General features: G+C 42.7%; 3 protein-coding genes across 4 annotated transcripts in view; 1 reads left to right on the top strand and 2 right to left on the bottom strand.

Annotated features, from left to right (window-relative positions):
- Nucleotides 1-1,016: 1,016 nt before the first annotated feature.
- On the top strand, nucleotides 1,017-3,957 carry ncbp2 (nuclear cap binding protein subunit 2). The gene is made up of 4 exons (XM_083671261.1): nucleotides 1,017-1,172; nucleotides 1,760-1,941; nucleotides 2,260-2,398; nucleotides 3,464-3,957. Exons 1-4 carry the CDS (start codon nucleotides 1,098-1,100, stop codon nucleotides 3,533-3,535), a joined length of 468 nt encoding a protein of 155 aa, XP_083527387.1. The 5' UTR covers nucleotides 1,017-1,097; the 3' UTR covers nucleotides 3,536-3,957.
- Nucleotides 3,958-4,282: 325 nt separating this feature from the next.
- On the bottom strand, nucleotides 4,283-9,940 carry senp5 (SUMO specific peptidase 5). Of its 2 annotated transcripts, XM_083671207.1 has the most exons (10): nucleotides 9,875-9,940; nucleotides 8,280-9,318; nucleotides 7,894-7,999; nucleotides 7,468-7,615; nucleotides 7,283-7,330; nucleotides 6,921-6,998; nucleotides 6,564-6,701; nucleotides 6,329-6,412; nucleotides 6,048-6,098; nucleotides 4,283-5,784 (listed from the first exon to the last, which is right to left on the bottom strand). In XM_083671207.1, the coding sequence occupies exons 2-10, from the start codon at nucleotides 9,187-9,189 to the stop codon at nucleotides 5,674-5,676; spliced, it is 1,674 nt and encodes a 557-aa protein (XP_083527333.1). In that variant the 5' UTR covers nucleotides 9,190-9,318; nucleotides 9,875-9,940; the 3' UTR covers nucleotides 4,283-5,673. The 2 variants fall into 2 exon arrangements, with proteins under 2 accessions (XP_083527333.1, XP_083527334.1); XM_083671208.1 differs by lacking the exon at nucleotides 9,875-9,940 and having other exon boundaries at nucleotides 8,280-9,586.
- A 263-nt stretch (nucleotides 9,941-10,203) lies between these two features.
- Nucleotides 10,204-10,411, bottom strand: part of anos1b (anosmin 1b) — a gene marked incomplete at its 5' end in the record, with an annotated part of 43,412 nt that continues 43,204 nt past the window's right edge. The window contains one exon of the mRNA XM_083671120.1: nucleotides 10,204-10,411. This exon is cut by the window's right edge and continues 772 nt beyond it.

Below are 10,411 nucleotides of genomic sequence, written 5' to 3'. Positions count from 1 at the left end.
TCGGGTGCAAGGTTTCATCATAAAAACATTCCTGAATAGACTACTGTGCTGAGTGTCCAGCATGCAGTCATTTGTTAATATATAATCCACCACAAAACCAAGTATTCATCATATTTCAAAGGAAAGTCTTCCCTTCATTCCAACTGGCTCAGACAGTAGTCTAACACAGTACAGACAATTCATAGTGCACACCAAATATATTTATAGTATGGTATTAGGCCAAGTGAGACTTTAGTGAGTCACTTCAGATATATTCCACGCTGTCCTTTATTTCTTTATTTGTCTCGAACCGTCTTTGAAACCATCCTTCATCTCCTTGACTAAAGTCTCCCTAACTCTCCTGAATCGTGTCCCGATGTCACCAATGTTTCTGGGTATCGTGCCGTTCGCCTCTTGGCGAACTTGGCGTAGAGTTTCAGACTTCAGCATTTTGGCCGAGGCGTCCCTCCCGGCGATTTGTGCTTTGGTGATAGCGAAAGCTGTGATCTGTGCGGCACGTCTGATCGGACGGGACTCCGCCAATTTCTCTATTACTCGAGGACTGTTCAGTAGAGAGAATAGCATACGAATGATTGCCATCTTTGTACAGTACAGCAATTACTCCCCGAGGGATAAATGTGGCCTTTTTCACCTGTAACGACAAATAGGTCAATGTTAATTCAAAGATCAATTTCCGAAGTATCAACACTGGCCTTCTCTAGCCAGCTAGCAAGCTAGCTAAACCATCTCTGTTGCTGTACCATTCTCAAAAATCAGCAACAATAGACAACTGTTCTGAGTGATGTGAAAATATACATATACTTTATATATGGCAAAGACAGTGCACACTCTTTGTCTATGGTAAAGGTTACATTTCGAATGGTAGCAAGCTAACTTACTTCAACTATGAGTTCAGGTGACCGCTAGTCTTGAGGTGACATAACAACACAGCGTGGTTGATTCCGCGGAATACGTTTCCAAACGGTTATATTTGTTCACTGGACCACCTTTTTGTGCGTCTTTCCGTTTCCGTCCGATGCTTAGTGCCTCTGTTGTTAGCATTGCAGCTAGTTAGTGAAGGACCGTCGCCGGCTACGGTTTCAATTTCATTGGACACAATGTCTATTAAATTAAATGCGCTATACAGCGACTCTTACGTCGATATAAGCCAATATAGAGACCAGCATTTCAAGGTAAGAACAACTGCATTTAATGGGAATAAACATTAGCTAACTAAAACCAGGCGGTCTTTACTGTCGTTTGGTGTCTTGATGTAGCTACACCGCTAGCTAACTTACAGACATTCACTAACTTGTCAGCAAAAACGAGCTGACAGTCAAACACATAATATGTACTTGGCAACTAGTCTTCTGTATTCAGAATTGCATTAAAGTTTTGGGGTTTTTTCACTTAGCTAAGCTGGCAAAATGTCACACTACACGTCCACGTGTTGTTTGTTTGGTCAGGCAGGTGCTGGCGAGGCGCTTACTCGACATCGGGCAGGTCGTTGACGTTGTACCAGATGTAGTTGAGAGGCAGGTAGTTGGGGCCCCAACCAGCAACCAGGATGTATTGAGGCGGCCTTAAGTTACGCACCGCACCGGTGCCAGAAAGGTTCAGACTTCTTGGCAGAGGCTGTTGTACGCTCTGGGATGCCTCACTAGTTTGTGTTTCAAGTGTCAGTGACACGACATGACTGTAATTGGCTTCCCAATGTGCCGTTACCGTCTCGAACCTTCTAAAGATGTTGATCTATAATCTCCCCTCTTTCCCCCCCCAGGGTAACAGATATGAGCAGGAGAAACTTCTGAAGCAGAGCAACAGTTTGTACGTGGGCAACCTGTCCTTCTACACTACTGAAGAACAAGTGTATGAGCTCTTCTCCAAGAGTGGAGATGTGAAGAGAATTGTCATTGGCCTGGACAAAGTAAAGAAAACAGCGTGTGGCTTCTGCTTCGTAGAGTATCCTTCCAAAATGACCCCTTGTTCAAAGGTTTATTTTCTGTACTGTCTGGTCAGTGAGATATAGCAAGAGTATTTAACTCAATTCCTGGATGGCAGCTGCGCTGGTTTCTGTTTCTCCCTTGCTGGATCACTGGCGAGACTAGAGTCCACTCACCAGGTTTCCCAGGTCTAAATCAGATACACATTAAAAGGAAAGAAAGAGAACCAGCAGCAAACACTGTAGTCTTCCTGGAGTTGAGTTTGATACCTCTGATTGTATGTTAACCTTGTTGTCTTTGAACTATCATTCTGCACCTAGACCTTAACCTGTGTCAGGTACTACTCGCGTGTCGATGCAGAGAATGCTATGAGGTTTATCAACGGGACACGCCTGGACGACCGTATCATCAGAACGGACTGGGACGCTGGGTTCAAAGAGGGGAGACAGTATGGCAGAGGCAAATCTGGTGGTCAGGTAAGCCTACACAGAGTTTAACCAGGGGATGCATGGTCACAGTTTCACAGATATGTTGGAAAGGAGAGATGTCATCGGTTTGTATAATGAGTTTTGATACAGACACCAATCAGTGTCAATCAAGGGATGATACGCAAGATATTCAATTTGCATGATGGAGAATGAAAGGTAGACTCTGGGATGTGATGTCAAAGCAAAACGAGCAGGGCGATGTTGCCAGAGAGAGAAAAAAATGGAGATTTGACAGACTAGAGAATAGGGCATGTTGAGAGAGTGAAAATCCAGTTAAAAATCCAAACCAAAGACATTTCAGAGAAGGGAGGAAAAGATTACACTGTAGAGTTACAACACACGTCACAAATGACCACATTGAATCTTGAAACCACACATCTTGAACAAATTACCGAGTTTAATATTGTAACTCGGTGCAACCACTGTCAATCAAAGCCCCAACCCCTCCCATCACACCTGTGGTGTCAATCATTTTTCCCAGGCAGAATTCAATAATGTGAGATGTGATGGGAGGGGTTTGGGCTTTGATTGACAGTGGTTGCACAGAGTATGAATGGAATGAACGCATGAAATAGAACATTGACTCACCTAATAACAGTATCACATGTACATAAAAAGGAGAGATGACCAAAAGTAAGAAAACATTAGGAGCTTACTTATGCTTACTTTATATTCAATATATCTATAACTCTAATATATCAATATTAAAGTTAGTCATGTAACTAGGTCATTTGTTAAATGTGGTGTTTCAAGATTCAATGTGTTCATTTGTTATAAGATGTGTGGTGATTTGCTTTTAGATGTGTTGTTTCATGGTTGGATATGATCATTTGTTATTAGATGGGTTCAATATTCAATATTCGTTGTGGTCATGATTTACATGAATTGTGGCACAAACATGTTTTCATGAGAAACCAGTCCTAGCCTCCCTAGACTTGGATGTACACAAGTGTCTAGGATAAAGAGGCTAGGGGTTGTTTCTGGAAAGGGGCCCATCTGTACTTCAGAGTGTCTGTGGCGTAATAAACAAGTTTTCTTTTTTTTCTCCTATAGGTCAGAGATGAATACAGACAAGATTATGACCCAGCCAGGGGGGGCTATGGCAAAGTGGTGTCACGAGCTTGAGAGCTCTTTACAATATTCTGGGCTGTTTATTTGCCTTTCTGGGTCAGAGATGAATATAGACAAGATTATGACCCTGCTCAAGGTGGATATGGGAAATGAGCTCAGCTGCAGAGAGCTCCTGAGGGCCGGAACAGTTTTTAGTTGGAGAGGATTTCAGTTTAAAAGCTATAGACTGTCAGGGCTTCTGTCAGGGTTTTATATTTATCTTATGAATAGTTTATTTGAGAAAGTCCTGTTCTGTGAGAATATGTAGTTAGCTGTAGTTGCATCAGTTGTTTTGACACCTGTATGACGAATCTTCATCTAAAGAAGAACTTGCTCAGATTAAAAGAATAGTGTTGCCATCCACTCAAGTTTCCAAAATGTATTTCTGTTTCCCAAAACTGTATTATCTTTGTAATAAAGTCATTTTTTACTATCTGTTTTGTTTGCATATGAATGAACTGTGTCCTTCATGCAAAATGCTGATTTGGAGGTTGTCACAAAAGCAGGATCAATTAGTAAGCCTGCATGAGTGAATATTCTAAAAAATTTTTTTAGATTTTGTAATTGACTACTAGACATTCCCAACCATCCATATTCAAATGTGGTGTTCTGATTGAAGTTACCCAGAACATCAAGAGCTACTGTATATCCTCCCTTTTCACAGTTAGCTGGACTGTTTAGTGAACCTGCCTTGTGATATACCCCTCTGGTGTGTGTTGCCATGGATGGACACTGCCTGGGTAACAGGAAATACAGTCAGACTTTTAGAGAACAATTTTATTGTTACATTTCAAGTAACTTTACAAACTTTTACACCTCCTCCATAAGACCATTACACACCCTCACATGGGACATTTGCTGAAACAGTCATTACAAATAACAGACAAATCCACCCAGAGTGGCCAACATATTTTGTCCATGCTAAGGTCACAGTAGTATAATCTTTACATAATAAAAATACAAAAACATAAGGCCATCGTCAGGTAATGCAAGTCTGGTTCCCACCCCGTGTGGTCCGACGATCCTGTTAATGATCTTCTCACAAACCTGCATTCTGTCATATCATAGAAATATTACAACCAAACTTGAGGAAATTAAAGTTACATGTTTGTGTATGAGTGTATTCCAGGGTTAAATTGGGATGAATTGAGTTTTACCATCTAAGGATGGCAGATGACATGTACAGTAAGAACTGAACAAAGCTCTGTATCTAAAAAATAAAACAATGAAAAACAGGGTGAACATAAAGTCCAAACCAGATAGAATTTCTCTCTAACTAAAGACAAAACAGAATACAGAGAACCCTGTGAACACAATCAATGAAGTGGTACCAAGTGTTAACATGCCAGTATTGATGGAACGCAGTATGTTTATACAGTAACATGTCTTCTATAAGTACATTGAATGTCAAGATAGTCTGTCAAACTAATAAGTACAATTATTTTTATAACATAAGCAAAGAGGTGTTGTGTGTTTATGAAACTAGCCAAGTTTAATAGAACAACATGGCCCTTGGTAACTGAATCCTACCCGCATTTACTTTCACTACTTTGTGGTCCTCATCTCAGCAGCTGTTTCTGATGTACAGTAGAGCTACTCAGGAAGAGAAGCCATTTGTTATTAAGAACTAACCTTTTAAAAACAGTACATTCAGTTAAAAGCTAGCCTTCGATGCCTTCTCTTTGCCTGCACCACACTACATGATATTAAACAAGAGCCTTCAAGTTTCATGTAATATCCAATCTCCTGTTTTAATTTCAAGAACTGAATTAAGGGAACATGTTATAAACATACAGTATATAGCAAGCTAGAGCTGTGCGCTAGCATCGGTCATCGGAACCCTTGGACCAGCAGCAACAGGTTCAGACCTTGATCAGCAGTGGTGGCTTCATCGTGATGAAGGACAACTCAATGGATTCATAAGTCTGAGGTCCCATTGGTAAAAAGTAAAAACAAGTCACCAGGAAGTGCCAGCTAGCCTTGCACTATCCTGAGAGAGAGGATGACAATGGCGTCAGTCTTGGTGTCTGTGTTGTTAGCCAAACTTGTCAGATGTCCATGGGTCTTCATTCCCTCAGGTGTAAAGTTATCAGAGGCCCTTACACAATAAAGGCCAAACAGTCAGTAAGCCCCATGAGCCCTCTCAGCTGTGGTCAGACAGTCAGTTTGCAGTCACACAGCTCCTTGTAGATCCTCTTGCGGAATTTGGGCATGTCCTCCTGGGTGAACTGCAGAGGTTCCTTCAGCGCCAGGCACTTGCAGTACTGAGAGACAGATGCAGAAAGAAACAATAATCAAAGACTGGTCCACAACACTACAGCAGCAGACAATGGGCCTGTTCAGAAACCCCATGTCCCTCCAGCCTAGACACTTGCTTGGTGCAATCTTGCCAATAGTTAGCCAATCCCTTTGGTTTTACAGATGCCTATGTTGGAGGGCTAGGGGTTGTTTCTGGATAAGTGAGGGACAGGAGAAATAGAATGGTAAACACGTTATTGTTCACACAACGTGGTACAGGCCCACTAACCTCCAAGACGAAGACTCCACAGTCACTATCGTTCTTCTGCTGGGGAATACCCTGAGGAAAGACCCAATTAGAGAAAGAGAGAGAAGGAGACAGAGGATATAACATCAAGAACCAATCAAAATGTCAGACCAACAAGAGTATGAAGAATGGCATTGTCATTTGTTTCTGGAGCTATTTGAGATGTAATGATATTTACTTTCAAATATTCAAGACAGCATTGAGAAGCTGTGTGGCTACACGTCTGTTTTAACTTCTTATTTCAACTCTGAAGTTGATAGTACCTTGTTTACAATCATCTTCCAGCCTTTCTGATAGCCAGCCTGCTGCTTCTCCTTGGCTTCAGCCAGGATGTATCTCATGATGTTCTGTGGGTAGATGGGATAGGGTTATAATGGTGGCACACGTCACAGGCACATATACACACCAGGGACACAAGACAAGACAAGGCAAGGAAAGGAAAGGAAAAGAAAGGGGAGACAGGAGAGGAAAAAAGAAAATAAAGGTTAAAGATCTTACATCAACAGTGTATTTGAAGACAACGCCCTGTGAGTCGTAGTAGTTGATGTGATGGCTGGCGATGTCGACTGTGATCAGGGACCAGTGGATCTCCAGATGGATGGGGATCATCAGCAGCCTCTTAGAGAACAGATCTACCTGTAGAACAGAGGCACACCAAGTTACCCAAGGATAGACGCAGAGGCACTTAAATAACCAAGACCAGAGAGACGATAGAGATGGGTATCTTATAGTTTAGCCTACAACTTGGGATAGTCAAAGTGTCAAATATGCCACTCTTATTCTGATCAAAGACAATTTTAATATTCTAAACACATTGTGTGGCTTTCTTCTTTTCTGTCAACTAAACAACCATACCTTTTTGGTCCACCGTTTAACTCCTTCATAGCCTTTGGCCACCAGCTGTCTATGGAAGAAGCTGTTGAAGAAATGAACCTGCAGCAGGAGGGGGAGGGAGAGAGAGAGAGGGGGGGGGGGAGAGAGAGAGAGACCACCATTCAATGCCTATGTGGACCAACGAGAGAGGACGACAATGCAACTTAATGCAATGTTACTGTTAATCCCAAAATTGTTATGTAGTAAATGTTGTCTGTTCTTGTTATTTTTTCTGAAAGTCGTTTTAACCCAGCTCACGCTCACTAACCACATTTCCATCTTGGATAATAAAGATGATTGGTTTAGGTAAAAGATATGCAAGCGCTGCTGAAATCTTCTCTTACCTTGTGCTGTGTAGCCTCCATGATCAATTCACCATACATGTTTATCACCTGGAAACAGTCATGAGACGCATGCTTTAAAATATGTTCACAACATGCAACCCTTCACCTCCACTTCTATATACATTCATTCATATGCAGTCATACAACAGGTGATTCAGGCGGACCTGTGCTATATGCTACCCTACCTGGTCATTGACCCAGTTTTGGTCATCTAGTGTGGATAGGTCCTCCAGAGTAAGAGTGTGCTTGTTGTAGGTCACTTTGAAGCAGTGCATGGGGGCCGAGGCCAGACCCGCTTTGTACTTCACCACTTCAGAGTGGATATTGAATTTCCTGATGTAGAGGAGAGAAGAAGAGAAGGGTCGGAACACACTACTTTGTAAATGTACATCCATAAAGACGAATAAACAAATGAATCTTGCAGTTAATTAATCAAACATATACCGTTTTTGTCTTGTTATTGTCTCTATTGCGCTTACTGTTTGACTAATGTGATTGTCTGAATGACCAACTCCCTTGGGGACCAATAAACAATTATATGATCTAATCTCTCTTTAATCAGATGGATGTGGTGATGGTATTGGTTACGGTGGTCTTGAGACTGTCCTTACCCGTTGTTGAGGTCAGTGTTACACTTCGTCTTCAGGTGCTCCAGAACATCGCCCTCACTAAGGGGAATGAAGCTCCCATACTTCACATAGAAATGCTCCAGGAATTCTGAGAAAGAGAGAGAGAGAGGACAGGCATCAGTCACAATCCTATACATACCTCTGTGGCACTTCCCTCTGTTTAGGTTTATGGGCATCACTATGAACTGTTGTGTGTATTGTGATCTTTGTAACAATGAAGAAAATACGATTTAGTACCATGCTGGGGGCTGATTGTATGTTATTGGCGATATGACAAAACGCATTGTGACTAAAAAACCTGTATCCTGAATTTAGTGTAAAAAAGAAACAATTTGAAATCAAAAGTGTTAAAATGAAGCTCATCCTACCATGGATGAGGTCTCTGATTCCTTCATGGTTCATATCAGCAGGACAGAGTTCCTGCTGGGCTGTCTGTGCTAAGGGGGCACCCTCTCCCTCCTCATCCCCTGGACCTGAAGCCCAGACCCCAGGTTTGCAGTAGTGGATGTGGTCCCAGAGGGCAAAGGGGTTGTGGATGGTGTGGAGGGTAATACAAGGGGAAAGACAGAATCCTGCTGATGGCTCCGCCTCCATTGGAACACTAGTGGGCCCCGCCCCCGTTGTCGATGACTCGTCCGGTGGTGTAGATGTTGGCCTACCATTGGAAAGAGCTGGTTCACCTCCACTAGTCTGAGGCACCACCTCCATGTTAGAGTCTGTCCCTTGGCTTGGCTCGTTGTCCAAGTATGCCTCCTGCTGCTCCCTCTCTGAACCAGCGACTCGCTCCACCCGCTCCCCCTCAGAGCACCCTTCCCCCTCCTCCTGCTCCATCTCCGACTCAGTAACCTGCTCATCAGTAGAGTTCCTGACAGGGTCATCCAGAGAGATAGTTATCTGCTGATCTACAGAGTTCGTAACTTCCTCTACCACCACAGTGTTGTTTACCTCCCCCAGTCTGCAGGTAAGGCCTACAACCTGCTGCTCATTCTGAAGCGGCTTCTTAATGGGGGTCCGACCCTTCCTCTTAGGGGTGTGTCCCCCCAGGTCCTGGCCCTTGCCCCTGCCTGCTGGGGGCCTTCCCCGCCTGGCTTTACCCGTTTGGGGGGTCTTGTTATCATGGTGTCTACTGTTGGGGCCACAGCAGTCACAGGCCTTGGGAGTACGTTTCCTCCCAGAGGAGCGTCCATTGGTGCCCAGACTGCCCACCTGTTCTGTGGCTGGGGCAGTTAGGGGTGGTGTTGTTGGTGGCGTGTGGGGGGCTGAGCCGTTGTGTACCATGGCTCTGTCCTTGGACACTACCCCATCCCTCCGCAGCTCCAGTGTCAGTCCTGAGCACACTGAGTTTCGTGGATGTCCCTCTTGACTGCAAAGCCTAATCTATTGTCATATAATAAGCCACGGGGGAAACTGCATTCGGGTACGGAGAGAGAGAGAGAGTGGGGGTTTAATACACAGGTCAAATGAAGGTATTGCTGAGTACAGTTTAATAACAACTAGTATAAAGGACTAACAACCGGTGCTGCTAGGTCACCGGAATAACGCAAATTAGCGACGTATCCCACCAGTTTTCAACACACGGAATGTATGCTTTCCGGGGTGCAACTTTTAGCTAGTGTTGATAAGGTGAAGTTTTGCAAACAAAGCATGGTATGTTTGCGATTTAATTGCATTTTTCTTAAGAGTTGCTTTGTTCACAAATATTGACTTCCATTTACAACAATATAGCCGTAGATTCAACCGTTGAATAACAAAATGTGCACTGCGTTTGTGACAAAACAGCTGTAAATGTATCAAAACACAGGAACCATAACAAGGGAGAAATGGCGAAAAAGCGAGGACAAATTGGTTTGTTTTCTTGCCGAAATGTGAGCGGTTTGTGCAGTGACATTGTTTCTGCTCGTCCTTTCAATAGCCTAAATTCTGTCTATCATAAATGTTGAGACAAAAAATATAAATACATTACCAAATTTCTGCAATTAACCAAACAAGTTTCACTGATAGCACGATTCCAAACAACTTGTGGTCAAACAATCCATTTTGTTAGATGGTCGTCGCTGATTGATTACGTCACATTTCTTCGCCAACGGTGATTTTGCAGTCGTTTACGACCTCTTGTGGATAGGCGGTGAAGTCAATGAATTATTATCTTGGTTATGATAACAAAAAACATCTGTAAAAGGTAATTATTTAATTATTTAAAATCAGTTTGTCATTGCTGAATGGACTATTATGTTGATATCAAAAGACAAAAAAAACAAAAGAATTTGTTTGGACTTTTTTTTATTTCATAGTATGGCAATAATGATGTACACTAGTTTACACAACACCAAGTACAATATTTACAAAAACAATAATGCTATGATACAAGATAGGCGCATGGCCCCTAAACACTGTCATGTCAATTGTGGCTGTTGGTCGTAGGCAGCTTAACATCAACAGTGTTTCCATCTATGGCACTTTACATATAACAACATGATATCCACTGTCATTCTAACCTAAA

This window comes from Argentina silus, assembly GCF_951799395.1.
Source record: "Argentina silus genome assembly, chromosome: 6".
Classification (NCBI taxonomy): Eukaryota; Metazoa; Chordata; class Actinopteri; order Argentiniformes; family Argentinidae; genus Argentina; species Argentina silus.
This window is presented reverse-complemented; position numbering and strand designations above follow the sequence as displayed.